Here is a 16,005-nt window from a genome sequence, read left to right as displayed (position 1 = left end):
CTCCTTTAGTTCTTCTAAGTATGACAGCGCACAATCAATAGTTGTCGCTTCAAACTACTAAGAGCGTTAAACACAAGGCAATACAAAAATGCCTCAAATACATACGCACGCACGGTACACATTACTCTCAATACTCTGAACCAAACTCTAAACTCAACTGAAAATTGATACTCTCTGTGGTCCTATATACAAAGAAATACGTTTAACACAAAAACGCTTAAGATGAAATATCGGTTAACACGAAATAATACAACGATTCCAACAAACTACTGTATACTTTCATGCATTTTATTTCTCTTAACACGAAAAGATATCCTTTCTGGGAATGAACAAAATACGAGAAACACCGGTCTCGCAGGCGAGATTTAAAATGGGTGTAAATGAAAGAGAGGTGGTTTCACATGTTTTGTAGAAAGGATGCTTTGAAATACCCTCAGAATTGCCTGCGACACGAGCCAGTTTTGTTTACCTTCCACCCCTACAAACGCTACACAAACATCTCATCTCTCATCAGTTGGCGGTGACGAGTACATAGCAGTGTGAGTAAAAATATGTGAGTTTGGTTCATATAAAATGTTGCACTCTGCTTGTCTTTTTTCTCTTCATATGTTGCACTCTGGATGGAATTTAGTGATTCCAGGGACGAATGAAAATTGTTTTCTTTATGCATGATTCTCAAATGTATCAGATTCTTTGGCGCCAAAAGAAATGGAGAAGGAGGATATTGAAATTTAATGAAATGTTTGAGAAAGTTTCTGTCTTATTGGACTGTCCTACTGTATTATAAGCAGAATTCGTTGCAGTAGTTGGTGATAATGTGTGTACAGTCCCAATTATGGCAGACAAAGACATTTTGGAGTTCGTTCAAAGCTAAAAAAATATCATTGATGCAGATTTCGACGACGAAAATGAAATGAATAATTCAGCTCCTGTTCGCACGTCATTCCGATACGAGGAATATCCTGAAAAGTATGTGCAGTTATTTAGACGCAAATTCTAAGGGTGAAAAGAGTAACAAAATGGACGAAATTGAACAAATTGTTAACAATTTGATTAATTTTCATTAAGTTCTTGTGGATATTTTTGTTTCATTGATTTTTATTACAACATGCATATATGCAGATCTATGTAAATAAAATGTACTCTAATAAACTAAATTTTATTAAATATATATATATATTTTTTTTTCAACATCCTTTAAGATGAAACTCTTTTAACACGAAAAAATAGTTCAGTCCCTTCAGTTTCGTGTTAAACGATTTTCACTGTAGTTTGGCTCTTCCCCCTAAAAATTCCCATTACCTTTCTATTTCTCGGAATTGTTGGAAGGCACAGATACAGTTATATAGGACAGGATATACAGTTACAGTTTCACAGGGATCGAACCAATTACGCTTACATAGGGATCGGACTAAAATTTCACCGAACGGCCGCCAAGTTTGCCCATTTTTGGCGGTAAAAATTAGTCACTAAAATTATCGACAAATTATCTTTATTTCGCCAGTTTGGCGAGATAGAGATTTACCTCAATTTTAAATGGACTTCGCCATGTAACCCTGTTTTTCGAGCGATGCTTTACACTCTTGACTCATTTCATGTTACAATTATACAAAAGACAGTACAATTTACACATAATTTTACTAAAATAAACTTATTTACATGTATACGAATTTCGTAATATTAAGCTTACACTAGAAGTTTTCTGGCATTTTATGAAGGATATTTCTACCCCCCCTTTTTATAGACGGATTTTGCATTTACAGTTCATTCAATTTTATTAATATAAATCCAATAGAATTTAAAGATTGATTACAGTTTAATATATTTTAAATGAAATCTATCCCGGCATTTAAAATTTTTCCATTTCATAAGTTTATATGCATTTCTCTCGTCATTTCATTGTAAAATTTTATTGTGGTACGTAATATTGCATTCTTTTACGGAGTTTTAAAATTTTAGCATCCAAAAATACATCTGGTGTAACGATTTGAAATTTTTAAAGGTTTTAAAACAATCTCATTTTCCCCTATAAAAGAAAAAATGATAAAGACTTTTAATTAAGCGACATTCTAGAATTAAAAAAAAAAAAATATCTGCGTTTTTATTTAACTCTTCCATGATAGTTGCATTATGCTGTCAGTTTGAATTATTTCCTAATAAACTACGGAACTCAAATTTTCCTCCTGATTATAGATAAACAATACAGTGAAGTGAAGCGAATGCAGAAGAGATGCAGTGAAGATATTTTTCAAAATTTTTTTTAGATATTTTCTAATTTTATGTAAAAATGATTTTGGGCACATATCTTCGTTTAATGAACAAACTAAATCTCTCAGAAATTTGCTGTTTTCACCATCGACAAAAGCAGGAAAAATCTTTTAAATAAACTTTATATAAGATTTTAACGTAATTTCTTAATTTTTAGCAAAATCACTAGGGTTTGTTTTGCCCGATGACGTGTTGTAACTTAACTTTTGGATGAAAAACAGACATAATTTATTGTTGAAAAACGAGTTTTCAATTGAACAACTTGATTGATCACGTGTCATTGAGACTAAAAAGAAAAAAATAAAAAAAATTAAGAAGTTTTTATAAAATAAACTTTTATTTAAAACTCATAAGCTAATTAATGAACTAAGAGAAGAAAACATTTTATCATATAGTTTAATGGGAATAAGTGAGTAAATGATTTTCTTCATAAAATTCATCTACAATTTTATATCAGGAACAATAAAAGGGTGGGCGTCTAAACAATAAAATAGATTAATTGAACTGCATTGTCAACCTTTGTCTTTATAAATTTAGCAAGGGGACTCCACGCTTTTATTATTCGTCATATAAAATTGTAGAGAGATGATGTGAAAAGGATTATTTCATCTCTTGTTTCTATTAGCCTGCATGATTTTATTTTTTTAGCTCATTATTTTATGAATTTTAAATAAAAGTTTATTTTATAAAAACTTTATTTTTTATAGCATTTTAGTAAGAAAGAAAAAAAAGAAACCTTTTCCTTTTCCTTAGTTCTGCTTCAAAATCCATTACAGTATATACAATTACATCGTCTACATTAAGCACATGACTCATTGGCAAACCGGCAGTAGGTACTGTTGTAGTCACAAAACTTCCCCATGATTTTAACAGTTGAACTGCGAATAAGCTAATCGGAGTATTCCCAGTGTGGACCAAAACTCTAAAAGAAGAATACGTATTAATTTGTTTTAGTAAATAACTGTAATAACATTTTTAAATTATACTACTTTTTTCACTGTCTGATTTGCATACCATACATAAATAAATGTTAATTATACAAATGTTAATTACGCTTTTTTTTCCCTGTAAAGCATCGTAAAATTGAAGCTTTAGATAAGTAAGAAATATGCATTTTGAGAAAAATGGCAATGAAAATTTGCGTATGAAATCATATGCTTAAAATTTTGAAATACATTATGAATTTTGAATACATTATGTGTGATGTTATGTGTTTCAAATATACATTATGTTATTATTACACGGAATGATATTTGCAATTTGTAACAATTTCTGGAGTTAAATGAAATGTATTAGAGATAATATAAGAAGATAAATTTAATTGAAGCATGTACCTGATTTTTTTTAATTCGCAAACAATATTGCTCTAAAAACTATAATTATAAAATAGCTTTCAAGCTTTACAAATTGAAAAATTATTTTTTGCATATCTTTGTCGGTTTATGAAACATAATAAACTTTCTATCTAAACTTTTTGAGCACTTTTGAATTTTTTCAAGCAGTCTTCAGAACAGAGGTAAGTACTTGTAATTTAGCAGTTTAATGAAAGAAAGGAGCACTCAAAAAGGTGACAATTTAGTCTGCTTGAATTAAGAGACAAAATCTACAGGGCATTCTTTTTATTGACCTCATTCTGATTCTTTGTTGTATATATGATTACAGTTTTTTATTTTATTTATTTATTTGTTTATTTATTTGGGTCAGTGAAGCAATGAAACTTTAAGTTGAATTTCCGCATCTCAGACAATTCGATCTGACTCCATAATTATTGATATCGAGGTAATTAAAATGGATAATTATTTAAAGTTCCTATTGTTACTGCTTCCTTTCAGCTTATTCTAAGACCGTAATGGAATAATTTGTAATATGTGGTGCAGTTTCATGGTAATAAATGAACATCCAATGTCAGTTCCAATGGTCAGTCATTTAGTTCCAATGTCATTTTTGTAATCTTAGATGTCCAATAATGATAGTGATCCGTGTTTTCTTAGATGTCCCAGTTTAGGTTACGAATTCATTACGCCATCACTGTTACGCAAGCTCTGTGGCATAGGTTAATCTAGAAATGGCGCAATCCAGAAATGTTGTTGTTTTTAGAATAGAGAGACGAAATACGCAAATTAAAAATGAAGAATTAAGAGACTACTATTAAATAAAATTATTAAGCGGATTTATACATTTCTTATCTTACATATATATGTGTATAACGATTGCGGCATCTGTTAATGTCCCGCATGCTGTAAGGCAAGCCCCCACTGCTGAAAATTTTGACTAATGATATTTCAAGATTAACTGCTTTTGAGGTATTAGAGTCATGTTTTTCAAATCTTGAAACGAAGTCCTATTAAAACCAAATTTCCTGGCAAAATCTTGGTCTTTCTGTTGCAACACTGATCCATTAACCGGAACTCTTTGATCGCGATGTTGCTCAAATCGCTTGTGCACACATTCTCCAAATCTGGATATTCTGATTCTCAAATTTTCTTTACTTTCATTGTAACGCACACAACTAGGAAATATACCATCTTTAATGTATAGGAATATCTACTCAACTCTTTAACTTTTCTAAGAGAGAGAAGCACTGTAAGAGGCTTTCAATGTTTTGCACTTTTAAACACACACAAAAAAAAATAAAAAATCACGCCCATCAACATAAAACCCGGGGATTACGAATGAAAAAGGCCTGAAAGCACTGGGATTGCTTAATGCTTTCGGGAAAAAAAAAAAAAAAAAGCATGGAGATTTAACTGCTAAGTCATTATTCTAAGACAGAAATCGGCAATTATAGATAGGAAGGGTTTCGAAGAAAATGCTTCAATATAGCTAGGGGAAAATACATTCATTTAAAGCTAAAAAATACAGGGAATAATTTTTCTTCAACGTATCAATGGATTCGAGATAGAGGGATCTGAGATATCGAGATTCAAGTTTATGGTATAACAAATGCCCTACCCGTTTTCCTGTACAGGAAGTTGCAATACGTAATGTTTTTTTTATGCTAAAATTGGTTCTGTGCTATGCATGGAGTAAGCAAGTGCATTACGTGTTAATTATTCAGCATGAATAAAATAAAATTTCTTAATGCAGAACCACATGACTTTTTGAACAATGGGTAATATCTCTTAAACAGCAGTGTCATATAATATCTTCGAGGATAGGAAAATATTGTTTTGCGTCGGCATATTTTCCCAGAGTAAATGCGTACATGTTAGATCAGAAAACTTTTATCTTCTGTCATAAATTTTTTTAACGTTTACAGCTGTTTTATATACGCTTGGTGGAAATTTTTCTTTTTTATTCTGTTCCACCATACGACATATATATAGAATTCTATTCCCTTAAGCTTGTATGCAAGTTTCAAAGATCCTTCGGTGCCTTCGGTTATCATACTCAAAGCCAACATATAACTGTAAGGGCATAAAGCAGTCCGACTTGTTTTACGGTAGCTAGATTTATTTACAACACAACTTGAATTTTCCAACTCATTCCAGTTACTGTGCATTCTGCTTCAACTAGAATCCCATAACTCTGTTTTCGATTTTTGTTCTCACTTCCTAACACAAACTAACATGCGGAAGTAATTAAGCTTTTCATATGCTGTTGCTGCAATAGAGAACAAAACCGGGGGAAAGGAAAAAAAGAAAAATTATAAAATGTACGTTATTTTTTAAGGATTGATCATAGCAAGGGGCCCTAAATCGTCTATAGAAGCTAGTACTAGAAATTTGTCTCTTGCATACTTTGCTCATATGTTATATCAAGTATGTTAATCAAGTGTTATATCACTATATATTCTCTGACAAGAGTGTTTTGGATTTTACAGAAAATTCCTGTTACTTCTTTAGTATAAACAACACACTTATAAAATTAAACTGTGCTATGCAGTTTTAAGCCACAAGGTTCTTATTCGAGTTTGAATTTAAGTTATAATTATCTTCAAGTTGTTTTACTATACATTAGTTAAATCATGCAAACTATAATAAAAATGTTAAGCATCATTACATTATACACTCCTCTTCAAAAAATAAGCAATGAAGGCAAAACACGGAATATTACCTTTAAAAGAAAAGGTACGAACGTGAAAACGGGAATTAAAACATATGTTATATATGAAACTTCACGGCACCATTGTTAAATAAGAAACTACTTGCCGTGAAAGGTTTCTACTTCCTCTTAGGGAGGAAACAAAACTCTTAAGAATTTGCTAATTACCAAACTTTTAGTGATCGTATAGTGAAACGGTAAAGCATTTTGCGTTGTGAAAAAAATGCATCCCGGAACCGCGCCGTGAGAGGATCGAAAACATAAGCAAAACATATACGAGTACAAGATATATAGGAAAAACATATTAAATATATAAAGAAAACATACTGTAATAGGTTTCCAGATTAAATATCAGTTTATTCAATTACATCACAATAAAATAAAATCTTAACCTCATCTGAGAGTCTAAGGAGAATTCTTCAATTTGTCATTTACTTTTTTTTTTTCATTTAAATTTATATAAAAAAAACTTAAGGTTTGTCTTGGTAATTTAAAAGGGGAAAGGGAAACAATTGAAGGCCTGAGAATTAATTTAAGATTCGACGTTGTTTTTACATTCTAAGGAAGTTCTTGAAAACTTACTTAAAGTTCAAACACAAAAAAAAAAATAAAACTTATCTTGGATGGACATCTTGAAGTGGAGGACTCGTATCCTAATAAGCGTTGACGTCGGCTCATCTTTACGGTCACAAAATGGAAGTTTCAGAAGACATCGTCCTGTCCTGGCACTATTTGCAAAAACACACACGCAGGTAACTGGTTTTCATAATGACGAAGCTATTTTTAAGTCTGGAAAACAGAAACAGGAGCACTGCTGCCCAGCACGGCTATCCGCTTGGTCTTGAAAGTTTTAAGTCAACACGCAGGTAACTGGTTTTCATAATGACGAAGATATTTTACCTCTGTAAAACAGAAACAGGAGCACTGCTGCCCAGCACGGCTATTCGCCTGGTCTTGAAAGTCTTAAGTCAACACCCCCGGTTCAATTTCGCCTTTTTACCAGAACGCGGCAAGGGAGCATGTTTGCAGCTCCCGGCCAGAAACGTTTTTCTAGGCAATTACGGCTCGCCTGTTCTTGCTCATCCCAAGAGCAAGCTTCACGAGTAACGTCCAAAGTAAGTTCCACAAGCCAGTCAGTAAGTGAGTCTCGCCTCTTAACCAAAACGCGGCCGGGGAGCATATTTGCCGCTTCCCGCCGGGAAACATCTCTCTTCGTAAATTACATCTTGCCTATCGCTTTCAAGCAAGTTTCAAGAGTAACGTTCCAAAGTCCAGCAAGCCCGTAAGTGCGTCAAAACTCGAATTTCCTTCGTCTCCTTCACAAACGCGGGCTCCCACTATGGCTTCAATTATCGCCCCCTTAATTTTGGCAAAATTTGCGTTTTCAACCCCTGAATGCGGAAATAAGAGAGATCGCGCATGCGCGCCCTTCATCACTTAGCCAACAACCGGACCCTCAATCGCCAAAAACCTGAATGACTTACATTGAAAGACAAGTAGCAACCTTTGACCTTTCTGTCACGTACTTCCTCTCTTAAGGTCAACTAACAATGAAATTCCTTCTAGAACATTCTAAAGGACAAAGCGCGCGAAATCATGACTTAGCAAAAAATTGCCTCCCTTTCCCTGCTTCTTTTAACAATGAATCAAAGCTTGTACAAAATTAGCAAATAAAAGAAAATAAATAATATTCTTTTAAACTAAATAATATTCCCAGAAGCATCTGTTTTTGCCCAAAATTAAAGCCTTAAAATAAATAATTCAGAATCAAATAAAATTAAAATTTCCATAAATCAGAAAATCATTCACCTAGTTTTTATACCGCTATCAGACAAATTCTCTACACAACACATACAATTTACATATGAGGTAGAGGTTGCATCGCCAAATGCAAACAGGCAAGCAAATTAGCATAAAATGCAATCAAGCGGTCAAACCACAACGCCTTGAAAAGGGACATGCCGAACCTATGCATCAGTTCGCAAACAGCGATAGTTCCGTATAATTCGAGATAGCCCAAGCGGAAAGCATGAGCCGAAGACACCATTTTCACCATGAAATGTGTTGGAGGGCTGTCGGGATGTTGCAAGCTAGTGGAAGACAGTCCGCTGTTACGAGAGAGCTGAATGTGCATCGTAATGTCATCAATAGGCTATGGAATCCCTACCAAAGGGATCAAAACCTCTGCGGAAAGCGTACGTCGGGATGCCAAAGGATTACCACAACGGCAGATGATCACTTCCTTTTGCTATGTGCAAGATGCCGTAGATCACTAATAGCACGAGAGCTGCGCTATATCTCTCTATTGCTGCAGGATGGCCCATAACCCCAGTAAACTGTGTCGCGTCGACTGTATGAAGTTGGGCTGTAATACTGATGACCTGTGATTTACATTCCTTTGCCTTCACTGCGTATCAGAGCGAGGCTGAATTGGACCAGTGAACATCCCAATTGGAACAAAAACTATTTAATAGATATGTATAAAACTGGTCCAAGAGGGTGGGCTGGCATTCCGAGACCACATAGCAAACAATAAAACAAAGACATACAAAAACATGAAAGCTAGCTGAAATGAATGCTTGACAACGGCAAAGCAAGCTGGCAATAGTGTCGATGATCGCTTATTGTGGCACTAGCGCTCATTCCTGTAGTAATGCATGTTGGATCTAGTGTAGGGTGCCTGGCGGCACATTTCAACCTGCTATTCGTCGTCCCAATATGTCCCACACATGCTCGATGGGATTCAGATCCAGTGAGCTGGCAGGTCACGGCATTGGAATGGTTTCACTCTCCATTCACAGATAACTCGGAACCACTCGATCAATATGTGGGCGCGGGCGTTATCGACCATAAATGTCGCGTCGGTACTCATTGCAGCGATAAAAGGGCGCATAAGGTGTAGGATTTCATCAAGATATCAGACGCCTGTGACGGAACCACCAGAAGTCACACAGAAATCGGTGCGGCCATTTGTTGCTATCCCAGCCCCATACAAGTAAGTTTCATCCTCTGTAATGGTCTCATTCGACTATGTTTGATGCCTGATAGCATGTTCCTGGCTCTCGCCATACCATTGCCCTTCGGGAATCGTTCTGGATGTTAAATCGAAACATATCCGTAAGGAGTACGTGGTCCAATTATTCTGGTGTCCAATTGGGATGTTCATGGGTCCAATTCAGCCTCGCTCTAATACGCAGTGAAGGCAAAGGAACGTAAATCACAGGTCATCAGTATTACAGCCCAACTTCATACAGTCGACGCGACACAGTTTACTGGGGTTATGGGCCATCCTGCAGCAATAGAGAGATATAGCGCAGCTCTCGTGCTATTAGTGATCTACATCTTGCACATAGCAATAGGAAGTGATCATCTGCCGTTGTGGTAATCCTTTGGCATCCCGACGTACGCTTTCCGCAGAGGTTTTGATCCCTTTAGTAGGGATTCCATAGCCTATTGATGACATTACGATGCACATTCAGCTCTCTCGTAACAGCGGACTGTCTTCCACTAGCTTGCAACATCCCGACAGCCCTCCAACACATTTCATGGTGAAAATGGTGTCTTCGGCTCATGCTTTCCGCTTGGGCTATCTCGAATTATACGGAACTATCGCTGTTTGCGAACTGATGCATAGGTTCGGCATGTCCCTTTTCAAGGCGTTGTGGTTTGACCGCTTGATTGCATTTTATGCTAATTTGCTTCCCTATTTGCATTTGGCGATGCAACTTCTACCTCATATGTAAATTGTATGTTTTAATTCCCGTTTTTACGTTCGTACCTTTTCTTTTAGCGTTCATTGCTTATTTTTTTAACGTGAGTGTACTTAGATTTTCTTTTCAATCGAGCCTTTTTATTCATTCGTGATTTTTGGAGTTGCAGTTCCTTCCCCCCCTTTATGATTTTATTTTGAAGTTTAAATTTATCACAACTTTTCGAATTAATATCTATTGCTATTATCTTGCAGAAATTCCTTGTACATTGTCTTGGTGAAATTTTACTTCTTCATCATTAATGAAATTTTCTTTAGATAACTTTAATTAGACTATTATAAAAATAACTAAAAAACAATGTTGGCATATGTAAGCATAATGCTCGATGTCAAAAACAATGTCGGCTTACGTAAGCATAATGCTCAATGTCATGAGCATAAGCAGTATACGAGAGCTTATAGGGGAGAAAATGAAATATTATTATTATTGCCCTGTTAAGTGAAAAAAGAATTAATGCTGTGAAACTTCTCATGGAGACCATTTCCTGCGGATGACTACTTCTGAAAATGATCGGTGTTTCCAAGAACATAACTAAATATCAGTAATGTAAGTAACAAACATAATAAACAAAAAATATCAGGAGGAGGGTAAGGCTGACTTAAGAAAACTTCCCTGCTAATATTACTCTATTCAAGTGCTTTGAGCAACTATGCTTAATGAATTGACTACTACGGATATAACGTAATTACAATTTCGATACATGAGAGAGCCATAAAAGTTAACATTTGAATCTAGAAGACTTAAAATAAACACGTAATTTAGATTTTGTTTTTAAGTTATATTTCTGTTCCATCAAGAAAGTTACAGACATTTCCAGATGATAGATTGGTTTAAAAAGCATTATTAACCTTTTGCCATTGGCCGTTGATGGATTCAAATTAGTTTGAGTTACAAGTGCATTCCATACTTGAATCGCCGAGTAAGGTATACTAGCTGCTTCTTCAAAGGAAATGTTTGAAGGTTTAAGAGCAACCTGGTCTTCTTTGACTACAACATATTCTGCCATGAGGCCATCTAAGCAATATGCAGCAACAGCCCATACCTATGAAGAAAGAAGAGATGCCATAACAGTTCCCCATTATAGAGATATACGTAAGTAAATAAAATGAAGACTATAAATTGCTTGCTTCATATTATTCATTTAAACTCACCTCATCTCCTTTAGCAACTGATTCTACTTCACTCCCAACATCCAGAACAATGCCAGCACATTCTCGACCAAGTATAATGAAGGAATCGTTTTTGGCATGCTGTTGATAAGAGTTGTTAGAATATATTTAATATATTGATTATTGAACAAAGAATTTATTACAGGCGAGCAGAGGTAGAATTGGGAATTTATTTCTTCCTGAGGAATAACACAAGAACACAAAAGACACCTACCTATAATTTTCTTTCTGTGCTTAATCAGTTTTCCATATGCTATTTGTATTCCAGCCTCTCAAAATGAGACATGAAAGTTTCTTTCATGAAATATTTTTTTAAAGCAAACTCGCACAATATAAATAATCAAAGACTTTTTACTATTCTTTAAAAAAACGCATTCATTTCATCCAGTTTTTAGTTCGGAATTTTTTTCTCCCTCTCTTGATAGCCTTTTAACCATTTTTCTTAGCATTTCTTAGCTTTTCTGAAAGGAAAAATATTTTTTATTTTTCTTAACTAAATAGATAGCACTCCTACCACTGTTATCTAAATGTCCCAAGTGTAGCACTACGATGTCGTAATGACTTAGCAATCTCGTCACACATGATGCTGCAAAAACGTCACATTATCATAGTCTTTAAAACGGCCATATGTATGAAAAGTTCCGCTCTTTTGCTACCGTCGCAAACACGTCGATTTTATGGCTTTATCTTTACCTCTTTTTATGCAGACATCTCTTTCGCACCTTTATCTGCCACATTTTCATCGTACAAATCGTAAGATGTTAGGATTAAAAAACGTCATACCGGGACACTTTAATGATGATTTATTGTCTTCGAAATATACCCTTTTTTTTTTTTCGACTATCGCGAAAGCATCGTTATAGTGCCTTTAATAAATATGATTCCAATTTAATAAAATATTATATTTACTAAATTTTTCAAATTCGTCGGCGTTTAGTTTTCCTTTTAAGTTCTATGCTTTCTAAAATCCTGAACCTGATATACTAGAAACTATTCGTATAAAATATCTAAACATTTGTGTTACTGAATAATTGTTTACTTCTTGATTGAAATTATTCTTAATAGACTGATCTTAGAAAGGATGTTACCTTTTCCGAACAATTTATCACAATAAAAATGAAAGAAACATTTTCATAATTAGTTCATGTGTTAAATGAGATATTTTCCCTGTAAATTTACATTAAAGCACTATGCAATTAAGTCATTATATAGCAAAGTATTTTTAATTAATTTTTTTGGTCATATATTCATTTGATGCTTGTACAGATGAGATTTAAACTTTTCATGGTATCAGACGCTACATATTTCATTAAACAGTATTCAACAGGGGCGTAGCTAGAGGGGGTCAAGGGGGGTATCTGTCCCCGGGCGCAGAATCCAAGGTTCGCCAAATTGATATTACGACATTTTAGAATTAAATGTTTTCCATCCTTGGCAAGCAGTAGGGGGCGCAAAATCTTCAGTAGTCCCTGGGCGCTGAAAACCCTAGCTACGACTCTGGTATTCAACATCCCTATCCTTTTCGGTAACACTTACACGCATTTTGAATTATGTGTCATTTTTATTCACTGTATGAATAACATGCTACCTAAAGAATTTTTTATAAATTGTCAATTTTTGTACCCTTTGAGAATTAGAATTCCATTTATTAACTGCAAATGTTTGCACGATAAACAAACGTTTCAGGTTCCGAAAGCATTTTAGTTCATTTCATATATTATACCACAAAAGGAGACATCAGGATTAGTTTGATAAAATCTACGATTTCTCAAATTCATTAGAACTTTTTCTCTTTGTACAGATTTTTATCATAGACATACCTATGGAAAATATTTGAGAAAAATATCTTTTCTATTGAGAAACGTGGCTGTAATAGTTACCTGAAAGTTCAGAATGATCCCTTCCCTCCCCCCCCCAAATAATGTCTCAGCAGCAAATGTACATTTTTACATAAAAATATGTGCATTAATTTTCTATAGAGTGATATTTACTAAAGATAGCTTTTAAGTTAATAAATATGTAAAATAAATGTGGAAATATATAATTTGATAACATTATTAAGTATTTATTGATATGTATTCTACATATAAGCTAATTTACAAAACCTTGTTTGGAACATTTTGGAGATGAAACTTCTAGGTTTCATTTAGAATTTAATACTAGAACTAATATTTATTACATATTTTAATAAAAAATAAACTAATATATGATTTTTGTTCAGTAAATTGAAGTTTAGAATAACCCTTAAAACAAATTCTTATTCTGAATTGAATCATCAAAAGACAACTTTAAATTATTCCCAGAAATCTTTACATACAATAAGAAACATCATTAATCAGTGTGATAAAATAAATGTTTCATATAAAGTGGTTAATAAATAACAATTTGAAACAAGAAAGGTAAGTTTCATTTAAATAAACTCCTGAAAAAGTTACAAAATGGTAGAAATATTTATTTTTAAAGATGCCTTTAAATATCTTCTAACAAGCTTCAGAACTAAAAGAATTTAAGATTTAATTACTAAAAAAGATTCTAGTACTTTAAATTTTCTTAGTGTAATTTATTAATCCTTACAGTCCGGAACAATTTTTAAAACTATTACAAACAGCAGAATTTATATTACAGTTTAAACTCTACAAAATACAGTATCAACGAATGCATCTTAAACATACATATGTAGTAGGACCTTCATTGGTAGCATAAACTAGTATCAACTCCTGACAGACTTGGAGTGAATTATCGCTGTGCCTGAAGGTAACGTCAGAGATTCGAAAAGGCTAAAAAAACTATTTGATTTAATCAGAACTTTTAATCACAAGTGCCTGACAGTTTCAAACACCACTTGTGGCGATGCGAATTAAAATAACAGTCAAATTCAAATTTGAAACTAAGGCTAGTAGTCAAAGACTATATTAACAGATTTTAACTGTAATTTGACCTTGTCACAGTCTTAACAATTGAATGGCGGCAAAAAAAACCGCAAAGCCGAAGAACTGCTATTTTATCAGAGCTGGAGAAACATAATAAAGCTGCCTCGAGAGGCAGAAACGCGCTCTTACTCTCAAATTGATTTGTATTTCTGGGCAGGAAACGAAAAGGAGAAATAATAGGAAAGGTTGAAGTTATAAATAACTAGTTAATTAAAATAATAACAACCGTACACGTATCTAATTAAATCACTTTGAAAGAATATTTAAAATAAAACTTGAAATGAATCTTGCATTTTTGGAGTAGACAGACAATTTCAGTAGAATGTGCATGCTTTCATCAGCATATCAAAAACTAGATCAGCATAACGATGTATGATTTTCAATATAAAGGTATATATATATATATATAAGGTATATATATTAAAAAAACTTTAATTCTTTTAAACTCAACTACATTCGAATTATAAAATGTAGCATGTAAATGTGCTCATTATCAATAACACAAAGCTTGATTTTGTTTAAATTTATATACATAATTTTAGAAAATATATATGAATAAATCAATTTAATTTTAACTGTAGCAAACTTTTAATTAAATGGGAACATTCTTCAATACATTTTAGAGGAAAATATATAAATTAGCCTTTATCTTACAGAGTTCCTCATTTTTATCTTGTTAAATGAAATGTCGAGGAACCTAGTGAAGTATTAAGCGAATTATCGCTTAGTTCAAAGAACAGAAAGCGTAAACTCAAGAAGGGTTAACTAGCCTTTATTCACTCAAAATAAAATTAACAGTCGGCCCCTTTCTTCAGGCGTACAGCAAAGCCTCTAATGACTAACTAAGAGATTTAGTCGAAGCTAACACACTTCTAATGTAGTTGGCCCGTAATCTTAAACTAGCCGGAGAACTATCAATAGGCACGTAATAATACGGCCGAGCGATAAGAAAAGCTTAGAGAGACGTAGCCCAAAGACAAACGTGCGCTGCTCAGGAAACCTAACTCTAAGTCAGTTAAACTGTAATATTATTCTCTTCCTCATTTACACTTACCGCGTTGCTAAAAACTTATTCTGGTAGGGAGTTGCAAGTTAAAACGAGATAACACAGGAAAGGTGAACTAAGTTAAAAAAACTGTTATAAAATTAAAATATACATTACATTCTTAGTATTTTAAAGCATTAAGTCTTCATATACAATTTTCATAAAACGAAAAATAAGCGAAATGACTTTTCCAGCGTATATACATTGTACATATGCATACATATTTTAATTCACAATTATCTGTTTCACGAGATAATAAAAGTACAAATATTATTCTTTAATTATATAACTTAATACAAAGAATTATCAATCTTTTTTTATGAAATACGCAAATTAATTATATAATTCCTTTCAAAGGGGCATCTTTCCTTTTGATATATTTTTAAATCTTTTCCCGCAATGAAATAACCTCTCTTCTTTTATATTCTGTGCATTTATCCTAAAAAAATAAATAATAAAAATGGCAGTTTTAATCACAGTCGTTAAAAGCTCATAAAATATAACTTGAAACACTTTATTTATTACAATAGGGCTGCAATTATTCATAATTACCAACTAAGTACATTAAAAATGATTCTTTAGGTTATACTAATTAGATGTGTTATCAGGGCTGACGCCAGAGCCGGTGTAAACTGTGCGGCCACACTGGCCGGACAGTTTAATTTTAAAATTTATGGAAGCATCGAACAGCAAAAATTTAGAGATGATAAAATTTTTAGAATTAAAAGAGGCACTGGGCAGTAGAATTTAGTGGAGTCAACTTTTTTTTTAGCTTAGGG

At 33.4% G+C, this 16,005-nt stretch overlaps 1 protein-coding gene across 2 annotated transcripts in view; it reads right to left on the bottom strand.

The window, feature by feature from the left end:
* The window catches only part of LOC118185630 (NAD(P)H oxidoreductase RTN4IP1, mitochondrial-like), a 64,543-nt gene that overhangs the window by 21,870 nt on the left and 26,668 nt on the right, over positions 1 to 16,005 (bottom strand). The window contains exons 4-6 of one of the 2 annotated variants that reach the window (XM_085808146.1): positions 11,234 to 11,332; positions 10,931 to 11,124; positions 3,005 to 3,190 (exon numbers count right to left, since the gene is read on the bottom strand). In XM_085808146.1, the coding sequence (XP_085664272.1) occupies positions 3,005 to 3,190; positions 10,931 to 11,124; positions 11,234 to 11,332 (479 nt within the window). The remainder of the gene's footprint in view (positions 1 to 3,004; positions 3,191 to 10,930; positions 11,125 to 11,233; positions 11,333 to 16,005) is intronic. The other variant, XM_085808147.1, reaches the window with a different exon arrangement.

Source organism: Stegodyphus dumicola, chromosome X1, assembly GCF_044657685.1.
Source record: "Stegodyphus dumicola isolate Sdum_Otavi_A_Nest chromosome X1, ASM4465768v1".
NCBI classification, from domain to species: Eukaryota; Metazoa; Arthropoda; class Arachnida; order Araneae; family Eresidae; genus Stegodyphus; species Stegodyphus dumicola.
The sequence above is the reverse complement of the archived record's forward strand: the minus strand, read 5'-3'. Positions and strand labels throughout refer to the sequence as shown.